Here is a 22,853-nt window from a genome sequence, read left to right on the forward strand (position 1 = left end):
CCAGGACGATAGAAGGAGGACATATTTGTACAGAAAGCCAGCGAGTAGAGTCTTACTGGTGTCAAAAGATGCTTTGAGGGCCTGGATGTCAGTGGCCACGCCCGAGATCCTGTAGATTCCCACTTCGTCGATCCCCCTCTTCTCCACCTCCTCAATGCACTGACGGACTATGTAAGGCACCTTGGAGCGCTCACGCCTGCAGACACAAACAGCGGTTAAGTTTCTGAGGTGGGTTGAATTAGACTTGATTGTTTTACTGAAAACGATTCTGGTTATGCTCATTTTTTTGTCAGTATCTCTGCCTAGTGCGTTTGTAAGCTCAAATGTGAACCAAAGTTTGATTTTCAAGAGAAAGCTAAGCTTTAAAAAAAAGAAGAAAAAAAGGAACATATACTTACTTTGTCACTACGTTGATTTTGACTCCAAACACCCCACTCTGTTTTTTGGACAGTGTTCTCTTCAAGCTGAGGTCCCGGCTTGTGAACTTCATGGAGAACTCCACTTTGATCTGATGATGAGCACACACAACACAGCTAAAGTAAACTGCATGTCTCGGAGGAGCCAGAATTGATCTTTAGGACAATCACAAACCCATTTTTAAATTGTTCTTCTTTTCAAAGGACAAAATGCTTTTAACCCAAATCTAACTTTGTTAGGAAATGTACGTGGAAAAAAGGCCTCACATTGCCTTTGCCAAACATAACATCTCATGACAATATTTATCGCATGTTTCGCCGTAATCTAAACTGTAATCCCTCTCATAGTTTGTGTCGCTCGACTCTTACCCCGTTCATCTCGATGACGTCCATGTGCCAGTTCTTGGACTGCACCGTCTGAGGATCCAGCTGAAAGACACAACAGACACATTGGATGATAAGTTTTTTTTTGCTTTTATCAAATGAGGACACATCACATGCCTTACTTTCATACAGAGATTCTCCCAGAGGAGGACAGATATCAAATCATCAGATAGCGTTTGTAGCAATAGAAAAAATCGTGCATCATATCATTTCTGCAAAAATGATCTGATCCTTTCCCCCACATGAATCATGGGAAATCTTTTGAGCATCAAAAAAGGAGGCCACCTTCTTCCCTCAGTGGGTATCCTCTGCCAGGCTTGTGCATGTTGGTAATGTAGTCGTAGTAGTTATGGAAAATGTCTTGCAAGTTAAATGTGGAGCAAACACTTATGAACGAATAGCAGAAAGTGTGCGACTGATGACGATCGCTATCAGCTCGGCATATTTCATATAAAGAATCCCATTGAATAAAAAAAAATAAGTCAAAGAATTAATTCATCTAATTCTATCTAAGAGTGCCGCCTTAACGGATGACTGCAGCCACAGGGAAAATGTGAGTGACTACCACAAGAACAAATTTGCTTTTACAAATGACACAACATTTGGTCTCTGAAGTTTGTTCAAACATTGCCGATCAAAAACTCCTGATTCAACACCCCTATGCTCCAACTATGACCTGGATGAATGGGAATCCATCCACAGATGCTGAAATTTAAATACTTTTTTTAATGTACATTTCTGCTTTTTTTCCTGTGAAGGAACAGTTTTATTACCTATTCCGGCAGAGATCAAGCTATATGACAAATTAATAAATGCTGTTCCCGCCCGGTTTCGAACCGAGGACCTTTCGCGTGTTAGGCGAACGTGATAACCACTACACTACGGGAACTGGCTGTTTTTACTCCCGCCCACTCAGTAGACATCACTGGAAGAATGCACTGTGGGGGAAACCTTTTAAAGGTGAGGGAAGGCAGAGTCCAGAGTTCACCGTTGAGCTGCTCCATTGTTCTAACCTTTGACCCAGATCACAGCCAAGGGCCGGCGCCTGGTTACTGCTGCTCCACAACAACAAAGTCACTAGGTCTACTTTGGGAAAGACTGATGGCACTTAAGTTTCCCACTCGTGCCCTCTGTGGCCTCTCGGGGGGACGTCCCAGGTCTCCATTTTGGCTCGAGACACTTGGCCCGCTTTCGCCGCACACATTCTCCGAGTCTGGATCCCACGTTCCCATGATGCCCTCTGAGGCATGATGGTTGGCAGCTCGCTCTCCCAGAGTCTGTGCCCGCTGTGCGAAGGCCACAACAGCTAATGCCTTTTTTATAGGCTGTTCGAGCCTCCGCACATTCATGTCATTACAACCCCCACAATGCGATGTACTCACCGCAGAGGAAAATAATGATTGTTGGATGAGCACGAGGGCGGCACACTTCTCTTATTGTCAGCATTAGGCTGCAGCCATTAAAAGTTTGCGCTGAGCGTCTTTCATTGGCTCATAAAAAGCCCATTTTGGCTTCGGTTTCACGCATTCCTATCATCGTTAAAGATTGTTTTCCCAGCAGGGGTTTGGGGTTCGAGACGAGGGACAGGTAATCACCGCAACTGGGTCTTTACACAACCGCTGCCGAGAAGAGAAGTGGGCAAAGATCCAGGACTCACTGAAGTGGCCTCCTGTAGCCCACTCAAAGCAGACTCGCTGAAAAAACAAAAAAAACACCTATTTCCTATTTATTACCCTCCGTTAAATCATTAAAAAATACTGATTAAAAATGAATGTACTCAAATAGGGCTGTAAAAACAAAAAAGGGGTCCTTTACTGGCAGTGGTTACACTCCCTGACCCGTCTCCGAACGGTTTCCTCAAAGGGTTCTTTTTTCTCTCCTTCTAATTAAAAACTACTTAGGAACTTGGCCCATTTCCCTCTCTTCCTTTCCTGGGAATGACTGCAAACAGCTTGGCTAGGGAGGCCCGAGCGAGGCAAACTCAGGCCGACTCATTTTATACCTGATATCATGATGAAGTAACTGAATGACTGGAGAAACAAAGGTAGTTGTAGGGGAGAGAGAGAGTCACTTTTAATGCAGCATAGAAACCAAAGTAAACAGATGAAGCTTGTTATATTCATCTAAATCTGACGGCGGTGGACGTGGTCACGGTCCGACAGAGGACATGTGGACATACTAGGAAATGACACCGAGGATTTAATGGTGTTTTTTGAGGTAAAGAAGAGACGCTGCCATGAATATTTAAGTCCAAAAAATTGATTTACTCAATCTTTAGACTTTTTTCAGACCTTTTTAAGAAACCAACAGAGCAGCATCGCTTCACTCCCGTCCCACCTCTGTCCAGAATGAAGAAAAGTAAGGAAGGGGATTTCTTCCACATATGTCTGTGTATTCATTGTCATGTCCAGGAAAAGATGTGAAGTGTTTTGTTTTTTTATTTAATCCTCTTCGGAGCTAATATGTCTCAGACACTGTGGTGTCAAAGCTCTCTTTGTCGGACTCTGAAAAGTACCGAGGGTGATTGAGGGGAGGCAGCCTGGAGCAAAGTACTGAAATACTTTGAATCTAGCTATTAGATAGACTCATTTGAAAAGATTTATACGCATTCCAGCTGTGGCACACACTTTAAGCTTTTTTCCCCGCTTAATATAGAATACAATAAATATGCTTGTGTGTTTCCACAACAGAGGCAATTCAACCATGGTATCAGTGCGTTGAATGGGAACTCAGTGTTCTGTCAGTGTGTGTGTGCGTGTGTGTGTGTGTGTGTGTGTGTGTGTGTGTGTGTGTGATTGTGTGTGTGTGTGTGCGTGTGTGTGCGTGTGTGTGTGTGCACCAGGTTTGGGGCTCAGCTGGTTTTCTCAACCCTGTGTATGCTCTTTCACCCACACACTCACACACTGTTCATTACACACTTGTGTCACCGTTTTTCTATGCCTTCGAAAAAAAAGTGTGCGACAGTCTCACGTCAGTCAAGCAGCGCACAGGCAGAGATATTTTGACCGAGAGGCTTAACTTCAAAAAGCAGAAGCAGACAGCTGTGAGCCAGGATGTACACATGCCCTGCACTCTGGCCTGACTGATCTACAGGGACAGAACAGAGCAGATAAGACAGTCGGGCTGTTTTGCTACCACATGCTCTTTCTTTCATTCAGACGATTGCAGGGGGAAAAGGATAATGGGGGACTTTGTAGAGAGGTACTGCACACTCACCTAAAGTTGTCTTTTATAACATGTATAATATATGTATATCATGTCATGTGTATCTATAAAGCTTTCGCGTTCATGAACTTTTGTGAAAATTTACTGAAACTAGACATTTGGCTGCTTCCTTGCCTCTGTAGTCCCTTACAAGGAGCACTGTGTTCACACACAATGATTGGCGATACTTAGTGGTCAATTTGTGTTTATGATATATGACATCCCTATTTCAGTGATCAATAAATGCTGTTCCCGCCCAGTTTCGAACCGAGGACCTTTCGCGTGTTAGGCGAACGTGATAACCACTACACTACGGGAACTGGCTGATAAACTCCTTCCCCCCCGCTGTGTGACGTGTGAGCCACGCTGCTGCGGCCTTCACGAGACTGACAGCGACAACAGACGGACAGTCAGAGGTCTGCAGCCCTCCTCTTCGGCTGTTTACAACCCCCACACAACACACAGGAGACGTGTTTGAGCACATGCAATACTACAGGCAGGAGAAGAGAACATGCAGGCTCTTGATTTGTCAAGTGGCCATGCACAAACCCACGTATAAGGCACGATCATTTATTAGAATACTATACATAAAAGTTCTCTTCACTGGCGAGCAAGTCTAAAGTTCACACCTCCAACACATCCAAATTAAGTGTTTGCGTAAATGATTGAGGACGGTTTGGTATAATATGACTATAATGAATGAATGTAAATGTTTGGACTGAACATTCTTACTTTTAAGATTTTTAAAAAAACATTTAATATCATATGTTGCTCAGATTTAATTGCAATGGGTTCCAATTAAATACGGCGTTTGGACACTTGTTTGTTCAGCATAATGCGATAGAATCTTTGAAATTAAGAGCTGCTGTGTGCAGATCTGAAACAATATAAGCGTGCTTGTTCTAAAACAGCAGGAGACAATGTCAAACAATAACTGGAACAATGTGCAAAGCCTTTAATAGTCAAATCCCTATACACTTAATTAGCCCGCTGTTGCTGCTGTGCAGGGGAGTAAACACATGCTGGGGAAAATATTCAAAACACAACTTGATTTCTGATATGCTAAATTAATGAATTTCCTGTTTAATTTGTCCTCGGCGTTTCATCGCAGTTTTCCACCGCTGCTCTCCGGCTGATTAAATATTCATTCAGCTGCAGAAAGCTTTTTATTAGGGCTTTAATTAGAACGTAGCTCAAACTGCGCGGCTCCTAGGCTTTGGCGGGATTACAGGAATCGTTTGTGATTGAGTCTATTTTTTTCCCTTTTTAATTCCTAGCTCACACATCACATTGCAGAGTTATATTTGCCTCCTAGAATACGAGCGCATCACTATTTTTAGACCCGTGAGCCACTTAAGCATAATGTTAACGTGTGTGTGTGTGCATCAGCGTGAGCGTCTTTACTCGACAGCTGCTGATGTCACCGCGGCCATGTGAGGCCTGTGTGACTCAGTTGCCATGTTGCCTTGTCCAGCAACTTCCTTGTTTGAGCCAATCAGGCGGGGGTCTGCAGCCGGCAGAGAGCTGTGATTTGCAGATTCGTCTTTCATCTCTGCGGGCAGCGTGTGTGGTGGGCCGTGTAAACAGCAACACACAGATTCGTACTACACTGGCGCAGCACAACACCCCGCCTGCAGCCTGGGTGAGTGAGAGCTCTGATGCGGAAGGAGTTGTGCGCTATCCTACACTTCAGAACAGAAGAAGAGCGGAAAAGCACTTTAATGGGCTGAATTTGAGTTGAACACAAGCACTTACTTCATTCAATGGTGCTTTTAAGCTTTTCAAGCCCCCCCCCCACATGAATTTGCTCAGTTAAGATCAACATCAATCTAAAAATGGATGGTTAACGTTGCTCTGCAAATACAAAAAGCATGAAATCTTTTTTCTCCCATCAAATGCCCTCAACTATTAAATAAAACCCACAAAGATGCATATGCCCTTTTGATCCTTTGTTGTACAATCTCATAATCACATTTCTGATTTAGTGTAGAGCACCAGTGACAAACATCACATCTGCTATGAAGAGAGACCATTTTTGTCTGGAAAGATCAGTGGTGATTGTTTTTCAGTCGTCAGCCCAGTGGAGGACACGGCGTAGCGGTGGGCGCACTCATGACCTCACTACTCAGGTCGTGTGTGACCTTTGTCTGCGTGTTTCATTAGAACTTCACCTCAGTGGAGTGGACAAAGTAAGCGTGGCTGCAAAAGTACGACGTGTCTTGACTTGAAGCAGGTGCCGGTTCGATGATGCGAGGGGTGTAGCTTCAGCTCTGAAGTTTCAATGTGCTGTCAATGTCCTTTCTTTCAGTTTTTGTCATTTTAGCTCAGAAGAAAAAGTTTTGGGAGCAACTGGAAATCAACATATATTCAAGCAAACCAGCAAGACAAGGCACAAACAGTTCTCCAGAAAAAAATCTTTCAAATTCTCTCCAGATCATGTGGAGTCACGCTCTTCACGTAGAACTGTCCCAACAACTCTCCTGTCATGACCTAAGCCCAGACCACTGTCAAACCATTTCGAGAACATACCAGAAGCTCACGTCTCCTCACTCTCACCGCCTAATGAGATGATCAATGCCTTGTTGTCACCCTCCTCAGATTAAAGCCACCCAGCGTACGGCCTGCTGCACGACCAGAACCGAGGGGGGTCACTGTGGGCATCAACCTGGGGATGCTTCACTGACCTGCCGCGTCTCTCCTGGAGCTCATTAACCAGTGGCAGATCCCGCACAATGGGGATGGATTGGGGCCAATAAAAGGCTATGCCCTCCGGTGGGGACAGACGGAGATTTATGTGGCCCATATAAAAGGCTATTATGGGCCTGCCTGGCATTTTAAGGCGCACAGGAGGGATGAAACCCTAATATCTCCTCTGCACTAATCAACGGACTCAAATGGGAGAACGTAATTTCAAATGTGGGTTAAAAGGCAGCAGGGACGAGAGGTGGGACAAGCGAAGTCAGAGGGCGGAGGATAATGGTCGGATCTGATTCTCTTCCATGGCTAAGCCGGCACGGCAGCTCCATTGTGCTCCCTGCTAAGCTGGCTGTAAAGTCCACAAAGAGAATAAAAAACAAACCTACCCATCAAGCAGGTCATCAGCAAAAAAAATAAAATCCAAACATGATGTTAAACACAGCCAAAACGGCGACAACCTGGTAACAGCTTAATCATCATTTGTTCTTCTACTGGGACGCACACAATACATTATGTCTGGTTCGAGGCCAATTAGTGTTCCAGCCCCTCCCCATCTCATCTCATCTCATTGTGTCTTAATTGGGTGCCGCTTCAGGTTGAAGGGGTGAGGACAATTTGCCGGTGTGCTTCCATTACGCCGCCATGCCTCCTTCAGGATCCACATTCCTCCAAACACGTTTGAAAAACACGATGCATGCCACCAATGCGCACAAACAGAAAAAGCAATATGCCCCAAAGTTGAAGGACTCTCTGAAATTGACACTCAGAGTTATTCTTCCACGTTATAGTTATCTGCGTTTTTTAAAAAGCAAATTCAATCTTTTTAAAGACAATTTAAAAGCCCAATTTCCAAGTAATTTGAATAAATCTTTAAAAGATAATAATAAAGCTAGCACATGTATGAACACTGTCCAGTCTGAAAAAAATAAAAGCAGGAGATTTGTAAAAGAATCTTCAGACTTCTCAGATTTTTATCTTTCCAGATATGTTTTGGAAACATGCAGGCCCCCGACATGTTACCGTTTCACCACCACAGAGGCAGAATGTAGCAATGAGATCGTAGAAGAGCAACTGAGCACGGAAAAACTGCAACACAAGTTTACTCATGAAACCTGGCATCACTCAAAGCTTCATTCAAAATGGATGAATGGATTCAGGGGACTTCACAGAGCAGTTGGGTGAGCGGGGTTTTCTCTGTGCAGGGCGAGAGCCGGCGGGCGGGATCACATTCTGCCAGACTTAGATGCTGCCAAATTTAGATAACGATGAAATAGAGGAATGTCCCCCTTATAGCCACATTCTTTGACATTAAGACATGGGGGGTGTTTGTGTGGAGGGGAATGGAACGATCGATAGACGACCTGCGGGTCAATGCAGTCAAGTCTGGGCTCAGTGTGTAATTCCCCCTTTTACCCCGTTCAGTATAACCAGGGGTCAGCCTTCCTCAGGCCTGTTGAATAATGGATAGCACCGCAGGAAAAGGTCAAGCCAATTCTTAACTTGGGTTCTTTTTCTGAACCAAATTCATAATGCGCACAGATTACAGCCCAAAAAGGCTGGTGATGCACTTGTGATGAAGAGGAGGTGGACCGTTAAATAAATGTGCGCACTAGGGCCCATAACCTTGGCACATTAGTCAAAGTTTTAGCTGCGTGTGCAGAGCTATGCAAAGAACTAGGACAGGCTCACGTGCTTCCTCTCCAGCTTCCCAATTTAAAAAGCATCTGTAGAAAAAAAAAGAAGAAATGTTCCCCTTTCCTCCACCCAAGCATGAGTCACAATCCAGAACCTGCATTCAAACTTAGCCATACCAAACCTGTGTGTGTGTGTGTGTGTGTGTGTGTGTGTGTGATAACAGGTCCGTCAACACAGGGGTCATTCAATCCAACCTCAATATTTTCACATGCAGCGGTTTCTAGTTTTCAAACTTTGGTCTAAAATTCAAGTGAATTTGAAAAAATGAAATCATGCAAACACAATGAAATGCCAACAGCTATTGAGTAACAAAACACTGTAAGGCATCTTTGGATAATTGGCTGAGTTTAATCCAAGCTTTACCTTTGCAATGCTGACAGCATTAGAAAAAAAACAGACAAAGGTTCCAGGAGCTCTTGGGATAACGTGACAGTTAATTAGTGGAGAGAAAAAAAAAGAAATGCCAAAGGAGCATTAGATCAGTTCAGCCAGAAGAGGACAATACCTAAAATGAGCAGCAGAGGGAGGTGGTCTGAAACCGAAACACAAACATAACCAATATGATTTCATGTAGAAATACCATGTAGTCATCATGTGTAGTGACTTTACATGAAGACCAGCAAAACGCTGGTGGATATAGAAGGAGAGAGGAATGAAGTTTTTATTCCTCAAACAAGCAGACTATTTTCTAGTCTAGTGAATTAATATGTCATTTTAGTTTCTGTTATTTATCAAATCATTAATATCAGGATGTACTTAGTTGTGTTGGAGGACGATTTTATATTGACAGCTGAAATAGGACGCTTAGTTATGAATACTAACGTCAAACAGAAATGAGTTACGATAATTTAAAGAGGAAAGAGGTATAAAATAAAAATTTCTTACAAATGACACATTTTTGAATGTATTGTGGTGGGTGCAGGTCACAGTTAAGCAACATTTTCATTCAGCACTACATCACTGCCTCTACTGCAGCGAACAGACTCATCAGATGAGAACAATAGTCAACTGTGTGCTGAAAGCAAAAAGACACCCGGGGAGAGAGAGAGAGCGAGAGCGAGCGCGCGCACACACACACACACGGAGAGACACACTGAACATAAAAGAGACACATTGCAAACAGATGGAAGTGACACAGTGATAAATAGGAAAGAACAAATGCAAGTGAAGGGGGAGATAAAAGAGAGGAAACACAGCTTGTGTATGTATGTGACATGTGTGGTGTGTTTGTGTGTGTGTGTGTGTGTGTGTGCAGATGTCAGCCAGGGACCTTTTGTCTGAGAAGCTTGCTGCGGACGCGGCCCCATAGCTTGGCCCCAGTGTTGCTGTGCCTCTTGAGCACGGGGGTCTGTGGCTGGCTGGACAGATTGTGCTGGTTCTGGTCCACGCAGCACTGCTGCTCCAGACGCTCACACACAGAGTTCAAGTTTACATCCGACACCAGGATCTCCGTCATCCCAAAGCCTCAGAGTTCCCCTCCCACCAGAGCACAGGTGGAGGAAGTGGGCCGCGATAAGGAAAGGAGAGGGAGGAGGGGTGGGAAGACCAGGTGCTGGAGAGACGCTCCGGGAATAAAGCGAGAAAGAAGAAAAAGCCTCCCGCAGATGATGGTCACTTCAAAAAAGGGAAGAGTGATGACAGGGAGGAGAAGAAGATGCTGATGCTGCCATGGTTTCCTCAATAAGGCTGATAATAATTCCACGCTGGTTTCTCTCTCTCTATGCGCCCATTCCACGGTCAGCTGCCAACATCTCCTCGCTGTGCAGTCTGACTTCCACAACGGCAAACACATACACAGAGCGCTAGAGCAAGGCAGGGAGAGAGAGAGAGCAAGAGAGAGGGGGAGGGAGGGAGAGAAGGGGGAGGGAGCTCAGGGGAGTGAATGGGGTCCTGTTGTCACTGAGCAGCCCCTTGCTTCTCCAGATGTTGATGGAAAAACCTTCAAAAGAGAGTGGGGGGAGGGATAAACTGTCAATGAGAACGGAGGAGAGCAAGGAGGATAGAATGAGAGAGGGAGGACGGAGGGTGCGAGGGACTGCTTAACGCCAGTCTTTGAGTTTTTTCCTTCTTCAGTTCCTTGACCCGTCGTCAACCTTTCCCAGAGCTGGTCAGCGCACTCAGGAAGTGAGTGGAGAGAGGAATGTGAAGGAGAGAACGAGGCGCAGAAGGTGTGAAACTTTGACGTGAGGGACGTATTGATCGATAAGGATGAAGAGCAGACGTATTCTCTCAAAACCACCCAAATCATCATCTCAGTCAAAATCTAGAAAGCGGAAAAAAAGCTTCCACATTGTCACATCCTCGCAAAATGTGACAGAAGCCACGTATTCCCTTCTTCCTCCACCCTCCTCTTCCCCGTCTGTGCTCATGTGCCTTTCTCTGCGTTTGACTTCACCATTTCCATTTTCCACTAACTGTCGACGTGTGTGCGTGTGCATTTTCCCACTACAATGCCTTAACCCCCCGTCTGTTGACATTGGAAAGTCACTCAGAGACAGCCGCATGCACTGGCGCTCGCAACTCCCTGGAGACGCGCAGAGCGAATCAACATCTTTATTAGACAGGACAGCCAAGAGCCGGCTGCTCTTACAGGGCGTATTCCTCCGTTGAATGGATCGATCGGGGAAGGGGAGGCGGTGTGTCTCCGTGCACCTTGTCCCATCTCATTTGAACTGGATGGGGGGGGGGGGGGGGGGGGCTATGGTGGTTATGATTCAGACTCCATGTGTACTGGTGGGTAAGACTGATGCCTGATGATTGTACAGTGATTCACAAAGGGCTTCAGATAAGAAGAGAGGAGGATGTCACACGATCACAGAAAAGAGAAAAAGAATCAGATGTGATCACAGCGGCTCTCCTATACTCATTTGTCATGAATTCCCTCTACTACAGTGGTTACGAGCGGATGAAGTGAATATTCTCAGAAGTTAATTTTAAGTGGCTGTCAGCCCTGACGAACATCCAGGCATCATGAGGCGTCTCAGATAGCAGCAGACAGTAAAATACCACGGTGTGTGTGTGTGTGTGTGTGTGTGTGTGTGTGTGTGTGTTGACGGGTGAACAGGACAGCCCGACTTTGTGAGCGACAGCGTAGGAGAGCGGGCAGGGCTGATACGGAGGAGACCTCAGCCAACCCTCGCCACAGAGTATTTTTAACTGCCGGGGCCCGTAACTATGAGATACGCACACACTTCATGCGTCACGTCTTGGAAAGAATGTCTGGGAAAAGCATGTTTTGAAAATGGGGAAAGGGGAAGAAAAAGAAAAGAAAAACCCACAGGGAGACGGGGGAGATATTTCGGGGGCAGGATGAGAGGGAAGGAGAGCACAGAAATAGATGAGTGTTTTTAACTGTGTATACGTTTTATACGTGTTTCAGTCATTCTTGATGCGAAGACGGCTCGGCTACCACAGCATCCATCAAAGAGACGAACACGGGCGGAAACATGAGAAGAATACATCATAGTCTTTATCATTGCCTAAAATTGACCTGAATCCGTCAATTTATGTTGAGATGGAGATGCACCAATCCTCTCCCATACCAAAACCTCACTGTGTGGGTTCTGTAGCACTGAACACCGAGTTGCCAATAACTGACAGCAGAAACACTGAGGGGACTAACCAGAAGGTCGGTCATTCAATCCCCGGTTTTCCAGTCCAGACACTCCCCCACCCCAACAATTTGGCAGTGTATGAATGATGTGTGAAAAACGCTGCATACAGAAGCGCTGTATGAACGTAACATAGGTGAATGTGACTCGTACTGTAAAGCAATTTGAGTGGTCAATAAGACTGGAAATGCACTATACAGTATAAAGACAATCCAGTTACCATCATCTAGTGACGTTGACTTGTGGCCACCCTGGTTGCTCTCTGTAACATCTTCTCCCTTTATGGCTGATGCCACTCTCTTCTTTTCAGCCATGCGAAGCCCTAATTGAAACATTGCTCTCTGCAGATAAATTCAAATGTTTTTTTTGGCGGCTGGTTTCCCTTTCAGTGTCGAGAAAGCCTGAAGGTCTAAAGATACTCTCAGCAGAGCAGCACCCACACATGAACAAAGATAATTCTTTAAGTTTCCCTCGCATTCCGGGAGTGTGTCATGTTCGTCTTCTCCAACTCCATTATTTCCATTATTTTATTATTTTAGACTATTTTTCTGTACATTTATATTCACAATCATGAAAAGCTCCAGTTTCACAGAGCACGGTTACTCTTTAGAGTGGAGTACAGCAGCTTTCAGGCGTCTATATGACCCGGGTCAACCGGAGTCCAACACTTCACAACACATCACATCGACAAAATCACGGAGCGAACACACATGCATGTATGCTTCCCCCCCAGCAGAACACAAACACATACCGTACATTCATATATCCAGTGCTCCGTCTCACTCTCGTGTCAGCTCATGACTTTTTTATGGCGATAAAACCATCATGCCTACACACTGTACATGCGTAACCCAGAATTCTGTGGGTTCACACAGCTCCAGAGAGACCGCCACAGCTCCCCAAAACTTATTCCATATGTGACATTGAGATGGAAAATAATAACAGGAGAGTTGTCTACATCAAGTGTCAACCCACCGTGACGTCCAACCACGTCCATTTTTATATACGGCAGTCTATGGTGTACATCTTGTTGGAGGCAAACTATTTCGGCTCCCTGGTTTTGCTCTTTGTAAGAAGAGTAATGGCCCCTTATTTTCCTAAAAGTCCCGAGCATAGATAAAAATGGCACCGTAGAGATAAATTAACAGTGTGAGACCATGAACTGTGTGGGGCCTTGAGCTTGGAAGACATGGGATTGATAAAAATAAAAAAAGGAAGATTCAAGACTGGGGGAAGGAGGAGGGGGCGTTCAACAGGGAGATGAGATTAAGACTTCTTGTGGGAATCGGAGACCACATGAAAGAGAGGAGAGTAATTAGTAAAGGTGGTAATCCTCGGGATGGTTTTGCGTGCGAGGTTTGGTTCTAAGCACTCGCTGCTGTGTTGACATGGCTGGGTGATACTTTTGTCCTCTCTTGGGTCATGCCAACAACCAAATCTTTATTTTGTTTTCTCCAATATAATAAAAGGAAATCTATGCACCAAAGGTCCAGAGAACAACTTGCCTAACACCAAGGCAATAGAATTTAATTTAAAATATGCAGACACAACACGAAAAAAGGTGAGAGAACAGATGGTTCAGGTCCGAGTGCCTGAGCTCTGACATCAGGACCAGTCCAGGCTCTTAATTATAGATGGGCTGGGTGGCACGGCCCCTCATAAAGCTGCTCCATATGACCAGACTTAGAGGGGGAGGGGTTCTGGTTGCCACTCCAAACTCTATGCGGGAGTTTGGCCGCTCCCTGAAAAGCAGCGTGATTCTGTCGATTCTGCGATTTTCTCCGGCCTCCACCGCTGCGGGCTTCAGCACTACTCTGCCAATCACGGAGACCTTCGAGGGCCAGAGATAAATTAATGATCAATTTAACGACTACAGCGCTCTGACATGAATATGGAGCAGCTCGGAAATCCATGATGCACGTGTGATGGTCCTGACACACTGTAATGAAGTCAGTCTACAGTCGGGTGCTCCGGTGCCCGTGCAGAGCATTATACAGCTGCTGAAAACATCTGCCTGTAAATGTTTAGTGGCCGACCTTCGCTGTATTCCATGTGTGTGATGCAATTTAGTCATAAATTAAATAACTGGAATATTTGACATTAACAAGATACTGTAACTACAACTACAGATTTTGAGTAGGAAGTCTCTCCACGCAGTAAGAATGTCCTAGGCTCAAATCCAGCTGAGGCCTCTCACTGTAGATGCATGTTATGCCTTGTCTTGCCTGACCTGTAGAAAAAAATATATGAATGGCTGCCGGTATATTCCACTATTAAAGGAATATTTTCAATATTTTGGATCTCCAGGAAAATGTTTTAGCACGCAACAATGGTAAAAATAACCCCATAACTTTCCATTTTTACACATTTTACATTTTGATGTGCAGATTAAAATATATATATATATGTGTGCATAATATGTGTGCATAATATGTTAATTCAAGAGCTTTAGAGATGCTGGAGTTTTGCACAGAGCAAGGGTAGCTGTTTTCCCCTGTTTCAAGTCTTTCTTCCAATTGTCTCCTGGATGTAGCTCCAGAGTAAAGGCATGGACATGAAAATGGTATTGATCATGTCATCGAATGTAACTTTCAGCAATATACTGAAACCATTGATTTCATGTCAGTTTCTTTAAAACGGAGTATTGGGGGCATTGTTAAAATTGAAAGAGATGATGTCCACAATGCAGTGTGGTAAGTGGTTTACACGGTGAACACACAGTTTGTCGGTTGCATGCACTTACAGAAGCCGGATGAGCATTTTGATTCACAGGCTTTGAACCCACGCTACACAACCGAACTTCGAATATGTGCGGGTACATTTGTATTCCTGGCCTCAGCGCTGTACTGTTCACAGTGTAGTTCCGGTATGAGAACAAAGGTGATCATCTGGGACTCGGCAATCAAAAGAACGATGAAATGTAAAAAAGGGAAGAGGATTGGGGCTTATTTAACTTACTCATCAAACATTAGAAAGTGCTGCGTTTCCATCCTGTGTGCTCCCTGAGGCCTTTGACTGACTGACATGATTGACTGACTGACGCTGATCGCCGCTAGCCACGTTGTGAGCGGATAATTCAATAAGATTTCATATGAAGGGTCTATAAGTATGTTTATGGGATGCCCCACTCCACCTCTTTGATCTCTCCAGCCGCCTTCTCCAAAGCTCAGGCTAGAGGAAGGGGAAACAGAGTAACGAAGGAAGTGGGTGTGTGTGTGGGTGTGTGTGTGTGTGTGTGTGTGTGTGTGTGTGTGTGTGGGGGGGGGGGGGGGGGGGGGGGTTGATGGAGGGTCCTTCAGGGTGCAGTGCTAAAGTGCTAAAATGGGAGCGCAGAGGTGGGAGGGGGTTTGGCAGGGTGGGAAATCACAGCCTCAGGGTGCTGTACAGATTATTCCTGCTTCTCTTTCATCTGAGCCAATGCGATGGGGGTGGGTGGGTGGGGGGGCGTGGGGTGGGGGGACTTTCGCCGATTAACCACTCCATCACTTATTAAGCACTTCGGAACAAAGGTGGTGATGGAGAATGAGGAGGTGAGAAGAGACAAAGAGCTGGGAGGAGGTTACATTGGCATGTAGCTCGAGACTGTTGTGTCTGCGTGTGTGTGTGTGTGTGTGTGTTGTCGGGCGTGGTTGGGACGAGGGGGGGGGGGTTGTACAGTGTGTATGCTCTCAGATACAGAAAGAGAGTAGATGAAAAAACAACGCATTCGGGATATAAAAAGCTATGAATGTAATTAGATATTTAAAGCCTTAACATTTACTTAAAGGGAAATGCAGACACAATTCAGCTTCAAATTATGGAATACTTTAGAGTCTAATCGTTAAAATTGGACACAGACAAGGACAAAGAGAGAGCGAATGAGATAGAGGAGAAAGAAAGAGAGAGAGAGAGAGAGAGAGAGAAAGGCAGGTAATCTGAGGTAAACTGAGCACGAGCGAACAAAGGTTGAGAAGCAGAGCGATGCTGCCGATTGTGCATGACAAGCCTCCATCCACACATCGAGGTCACGGTCTGCATATATGATGTTCTTCACATCTTCACACTTCCACTTAATCTTCTACGACTGCTAATTATTGTGTTTGATGTGCTATTGTGATTTATCACGTCATTTTCATAATTCCATAATTTTCATAATTCCTCCTTACGATCTGATTAATGTCTGAGTGTCTCCGATGTCTGCCCACACAGAGGAACGAGACCGTTTATGCTCTGTATTCATATGAAGTAAAATAAGAACCCAGTTCTAATCGTGTAAATTCGGCACAGTATTTGAAATGTAGCTACCATCTCTCTCTCTTTGACAAGGTTACAGCTGAATAAAAAAGGAAAATGGCCAAAGGGAATAACATTAGATGCAGAGTCAACAGCAAAATTCAAATATGTTTTTCCTCGGCACGAAGTGTATTTGTTCACAGCACAACAGAACCTTCTCTGTGGAGACTACAGCTAAACAACACGGTGCAATTTCTTTAATTACATCGGATCCACCATCCCGAGGAAACGAACTGCAGCATACAATCTCAGCCAAGCTTCGACTTGGGTTGCTTAAAATAAAAAACCCATGAAAAACTAAGTTCAAGCTACCCAAGGCAAATTAGCTTTTTTTAAACCCCTAATGGGGATGTGAACAATTTTCTTGGATTAAAAGAATATGATAATAAAGAACCCTAATATTATTCTCAGCAGCAAGTAGGGGAGGCATGTTTACTGATCATTTGTTTTGTTCATGTATTTCTGGAAAGAGCACAGACAAAACTTTGAGTCGGTGTCATACCTGACATTCAGGACAACCCCAAAAAGTGATGGGGGGGGGGTCGTGACACAACTTTCCGCGTTACCGTCTGACGTGAACGTGCGTGTGACCCAGTTCCAGCGATGAGGAGACTGTGCAGCCTCACAGGAGCGACAACGCCACTGACCTGCTTGAATAATTCACTCTGAAGTGTAAACCCGCGGCTGACTGGACGCAGCCACCTGGAAGATTACACAGACAGGGAGGATGGCGATGGGACTAACCGGGGAGGAGGGTGTGACGGGGTGATCGCAAATGACATGAAATGAGATAAGAAAGTATTACGCTTCAAGATTCAAACAGCCACAGTGTTTTAGTAAGTGTGATCATTTTTCTAAGACATCCCACCATTATGTAAAAAGGAAAGGGTTTGATGCCAATACCCCGAACTTTGTCAAGAGATTTAACATCACCATGAAGTTGCCAGGCAACCAGCAGCGACTTCAGGAGGTCACTACCCCTGGTCTCCCAAGAAAGCTTTTAAGGTAATAAGTTTTTAGTTTTTTCTTTAACATTTGGACAGAGCTTTGCTAAGGGTTAGCTTTTCTTCTCATTCACGTTGAAATGCACGAAAGCAAATAGAATTATTTGCCTTGAATGTTGAACTATACCTTTAAGCAGAGCAGTTATGAAAACAAAGACTTGACTGCGTTGCTTGTAATGTCAAAAAAAGAAAAAAACAATCAGCACAAAACGTGGCCAAGCTGGTTGCACAATGGGCCGACAATTCAAAACATTCCCCCAAATAGGACACAAACTCCCTATCATAAAATCAAATCATAATTAATCTCCAACATTTCCTTTTTCCAGCAGAACTGGGTCAGCTGTCCTTTTAACTAATTCACAGCAGCCTTCGCACACCCTCCCAGTTCCCCCTCACCATCACCGATAATGAGTTAAAAATACGACAGTTGAAAATAAATAAATTAATACAATCAGTGTAGGGTCAAAACCTCATTAGTGAGTGAGGCGGACATGTCAACGTCTAAAGTGGAAAATCAATTAATCGGATAGTGGCTGGCTGCTCAGCTCACAACATGAACCCTGGTGATTGGGTTGTTATGACGGTCGGTGTTTGTGTTAGCAGGGCAGACGAACCACCTCGGGCTCACGAGGAGGAGCTGCGGCCGAACGCTTCCTCTCTGATGTAGCACAGTCTCTTCTTTTCTTCCACCTACACTCTGCTTTGATCCTCGATCAGACTTCCTTCTTCTCTGATTCATAGATAAAGACAGATCAGAAACTAAACTAAAAGTGTGTCCCACTAATAATGGATGCCAAGCAGCCAGTGGCTGGATCACTGTGGCTTCTACTTAACCGCAGCCGACTGGCCGTCTTCGAGCGGGCAGAGTGAGGCATCATCAGGTCACACCAGAGGGAAAGGAGAACATGATAGTAGCACCAAACGACTCCTACATCCCCTCCTGGAACAAACACACACAACAATCGCCCCGGTTATTTTACAACACACATTATATAATTTGAATGTGTGACTGTGAAATAGACTTCTGAGGTGCCCACCTTCAGAAAAAACCCACTCAGCTCTTTGAAAGCAGGGCCAGCGCAGGGAACAGGTACACACTCGAGCTGGCGCCTCCGCCGGATCAACACATTTAATATTTCTGCCGGGGACGCTTAAAAAATAAAAAGATTGCTCAGCATGACACGACGGTTATGCAACAGGCTGCTTCAAGTGAAGCAAAACGCCGAGGGGCACTCGTCATCTGAAAAGCGCAGAGAGACCGGTTGTTCTCCAAGGTTCTTGACACTGGTGCATTCATTTTAATGGTTTATTCATTTTAAAATGGCCACTTTTAAATTGGGCCTTATTAATGTTTTGTACGATGACATCAGAGACGTTTCAAGAAAGCGCATGAATTGCAGCCATTGGCAGAAACTCTGCTGCAGTGTTTTTGTAACCCCAAAGCAAGCTTAAAATTCAAGGACTGACGTATGCACAGGTTTAACATTCCCTAACAATCCGTAATGTGTGGAAGAGGGTCAGGAGATCAGGTTACAATGCTTTGACATGTTACATGTGGTGTCATCCTCGCACTGGATTTGGAGATAAAAACACTAAAAAATAACCCCACTGGCGGTGATCTCATCACAGCTGACAAGTTCAGAACATCCATGTGGGCCGTGCGGAAGGTCACTGAAAACATTTCCTCCACATGAAAACAATTACATCATCATCATCATCATTAGCCCGATGGTGGTGGCAAAAAGGATCTCGGGTCTGTAATTCAAGAAGCCAAAAACAAGTTTCGTTATTAAGGTGCAGAACGAGTTAAACTAAAGGTTGAAGCACATTTCAACCATTGTTGTTATGCGTTTACATAATTTGAACTCATTACATCATTTGCCAAGTGAGGAACGCTTTGTTTCATGAGTGATGATAAACACCCGTCATGGTGGCCAGCTGTTAGCCTGACTGCACATCTGCACAGTAGGACTGAAGAAGCATTATCAGCTGGGATTGTGTCTATAAAAACATCAATAGCAGAAAAAACGAACTTAGTAAAGCTTGAGTTTTGGACTGGAAGGAGAATGGAAGGTGTTTTTGATACTGTCTGATAACAGCTTGAGTGATAGTACACCAGCGAAAGTTCATGAGGTCTGTACTGTCCGAAAAGGAAACAGGCAGTCTCCCTCCCTCGCCGTGGGACAGGAAGTCATAAAGTTGGATCAAACGACTGGCACTGCTCATACTCCTGCCATATGAATAGCACAATGTCCTGGGAAGTCATAGACTCAACAACAGCGACTCAAAGCATTTGCAAATTACTGTAAACTTGTAAAGTCCTGATCCTTTGAAGGTAGCTGGGGGGTTTTCAGAGCGGTGATTCTGTACATGAAGATGAAACGTTATTAGGGAGCAGTCAGTTTCTTGTACATTTACATTACACGTAGAGAGGCCTCGTCCCACTCGGATTAGTGGAGTGGAAGGAATATGGAGAGGTCACCCGGACTTGCTGAAATGTGAGGGAGGGAAAACAAACACGAAAGCACCAAGGGTGAAGCCATGACCTGACACTACTGAGCCTTATGAGAAATAAAGACTAAACTAAGTAAGTAAGTTTTCTTAAACATCTTACTGCTAAAAATGTGTGTTTTTTGCAAGGAAGTTTATTTGCCTCTGACCTACTGTTCTGTTATGGTTATTTATAAATCTGGGTCTCAAACTACATCCCTGCCAATGTACATCAGCTCTTGCTCACATTTGGGTTAAAGGCCACAGTCTCGATAAGGCTACAGGCTAAAAGCCCCATTTCAGGAACCTCGCACTCACTTTCTATCTCACGACAAGCCTCTGAGAAGAACACTATTAATAAATGTATTTTCCTCAGCCAGCAGTCTTCATGTCCAACCAGCTTTCTCACTGGCTCGCAGGCAAATTCAGCATGCATTGTTTGTGGTTGGGGGCTTTTTCTCCTGACTCACCCGTGACTGCAGTTAGATCACTACAGGAACCGAGCAGATGCCTCTGCAACACTCAAGCTACAAAAAAAACAACTGCACGCAGCAACCCAAAAATAACAGCTGCAGCACCTCAAGCTACGGATTAAGAGTCAGCTACTGTTTCATCGTCATATGGTCTGGAAGAATCACAAGGTATCAACTGGAGATTTGTGAAACCGACGAGCTCGGAAACTGTAAATTACAAACGCTTCCTTTGAAAACAATGTGCGGTAGCACGGCGTACCTTCATAAGCACAGTGCTCTTAGTGTTTCCACTCACTGACGGTGGCAGCATGAAGAGCCTTCGGGAACCCAGCGGAGCACATAAAGTCAGATCCGACAGCTTACTGAGGTATAAACACAGACACACGATTGAAGGTACTTCAACAAAACTGTTCAAGAAAAACTGTTTTTGGCAGAAAGCAGAGGTGAGGCTCATCTTTCAAAATTGATTGGAGTTTTCGACAGGGATGTCAAAGAACAATAAATCAGACATCGGGCAGACAATATCAAGATCTCATACGACCCGGCTGGTCAAACCATTCGCTGTATTTCAGCTGTTCCTCCCCCATCTAGTTAAGAAAGGTCTTCTTACTTCGTCTAAGATCTGAACCACTGCTGCCGTTACAAAATGTTTTCATTGGACCGTGGGCATTTCACAAAGCTTCTCCTGAGGTTGAAGCATGCAAAACCAGGATGTCAGTAATCCCTCTGACACACTACCTGACAGATTCTTATGGAGAAACGTTTAGAGGCGTTCTGGAGAAATGTTTAGAGTGAAATGCGACCGAGTGAATGTGATGTAGCGTAGTAGGGAAGTGTTGGAAAACATCAAGTACACATCGGGTCTTCCAAAGTATGCACGACCAAGTTATGGACTCCTGCAGAAGGGTTAAGCAATGAGGACTTGACTGAAGATGTTCAGACAATAGCCTTGGCTCTACAAATTGAGAGGGTTTAGCAATTCCTGCACGTGCTTTGGATTAATGCCTCCCGCAATTCAGCTTTAAACAAAGAAGCATTCTGCCAATAATTATAATTCTGTGTATTCCTGGTTCTGGCCGCTGCCCCATTGTCTTCTACACCATATCTCCAATTTCTTTGAAAAACCAAACCTCTAACAGGCTCCACTGTACTCCAACCATCCTGCATAATGAGGTGAAGAACCACAGTGGGCAAGAAGTTGCTCAATCCCCCCCCCCCACCACCCCATGTTCTGGCCATGTGGAAAGCATCGCAATTCCAGCACAATCATCACGTCTAAACAAACGGCTCAGAAGAGCATTTTAAGAAAGTGGCATGTGAGTAAATGCCACGACTTCAAAACTGCAAAGCCCGATCACCAGAATCCCTCGGGGTTGTAGTGTGGGGTTCAGAACAAACGCAGCCCAGAGAAAACGCCAGCTGCAGATGGATATCCATCACATCTCACTGTTGTCGGAACAACTCGGGTCCCCTGACCGGCCACTTGAAAGCCAGAGCTCTCCACGTGTTGTTTGGGCCCATTTATTTTAATATTGGTGCGGAAGGCAGCCAACAACAGCAAGAGGACAAGGCAAGAGGGAGAAAGTATCCTGGTCTCACCGGGGTTTTTGTGGGGATAAAAAAGACAGAGTTGCATCTGGCAGTGATGTGAAAAAATGTGATTAAGAAAGAAAAGAAGACAGAGAGACAGGCCTGCCTCTGTAGAGCTGTTCCACCAGTCATCCAAGGACGGAGGAGGAAAGGTTAAAGGAGAACAGGGGGACGCTTCTTTAAAGGAACAGATTACCATTTTTGGGAATATACTGTACATATCTACTTAATAGAAGAGAGCTATATGACATTTAGTATGACGCCGCATTCATGTTTGTCCGATAGAGGCTATGGCCTGCAGCTGATTGGCTTACCTTAGCTTGACGACTAAAGATCAACATAAAGGCATAACACCAAAAATCACTCCTGCTGTTACTAATTTTTGTACAGATTTTACTCGTGTGAGTTTTAGAGGTACTGTTAACAGATTTGTCAGACAGAGCCAAGCAGTTTACCCCCATTTCCAGTCTTTTATGCCAGGCTAAACTAACATGCTGATGGATGTTACACCGTTTGCCTATCCATCACTATTGATAGATACAGTACCTGGAGAACCCTATTCTCTTCCTTGTGTTAGTTATGCAAAGGGTGACGTAGGTTCCTTTGCGCAGTAAATAGAGCCTTGCTTGTTCCACAAAAAGACTAACCATGCGGTGAAATCTAGGCTTATAGGGGACCAATATAAGCGCTAAGGTGTGATTTGTTTATCGCCATCAGTTTCAACATCACAATGACAAATTTAAGAGAAAAAGTTGTCGCTTTATGACAAAAAATGCCAAAAACAATAGGCAACACCTGTGAGTGGATCAAAGAGGACAGCACAGAAACCAAAGTGTGTATCTCCAGGCAGAGAACGTTCCTCTGTTGACCACACAGGGAATCCTGAGACCCACAGCTGAGGTGTGACCTAGACAATCCTTCAGTTGAGCTTCACAGTGAGCTTGGCAGGCAGAGGCGAGCATGAAATGAGCTTTACCCCTCGGAGAGGCAGACTGGGACCGGTGAATCTGTTCCCCC

At 44.8% G+C, this 22,853-nt stretch overlaps 1 protein-coding gene and 2 non-coding genes across 9 annotated transcripts in view; all 3 read right to left on the minus strand.

The window, feature by feature from the left end:
* The window catches only part of abr (ABR activator of RhoGEF and GTPase), a 115,280-nt gene that overhangs the window by 5,812 nt on the left and 86,615 nt on the right, over positions 1–22,853 (minus strand). For 6 of the 7 annotated variants that reach the window (XM_035625510.2, XM_035625511.2, XM_035625512.2 and 3 more), the window contains 3 exons: positions 786–845; positions 399–508; positions 57–196 (listed from right to left, as the gene is read on the minus strand). In XM_035625510.2, coding sequence (XP_035481403.2) covers positions 57–196; positions 399–508; positions 786–845 — 310 coding nt within the window. Of the gene's footprint in view, positions 1–56; positions 197–398; positions 509–785; positions 846–9,666; positions 10,182–22,853 lie in introns of those variants that run through there. The other variant, XM_035625516.2, reaches the window with a different exon arrangement.
* trnav-aac lies at positions 1,617–1,689 on the minus strand. The gene has a single exon. It is a non-coding gene; the product is annotated as a tRNA-Val (tRNA).
* trnav-aac lies at positions 4,252–4,324 on the minus strand. The gene has a single exon. It is a non-coding gene; the product is annotated as a tRNA-Val (tRNA).

This window comes from Scophthalmus maximus, chromosome 2, assembly GCF_022379125.1.
Source record: "Scophthalmus maximus strain ysfricsl-2021 chromosome 2, ASM2237912v1, whole genome shotgun sequence".
In the NCBI taxonomy this organism is placed as follows: domain Eukaryota; kingdom Metazoa; phylum Chordata; class Actinopteri; order Pleuronectiformes; family Scophthalmidae; genus Scophthalmus; species Scophthalmus maximus.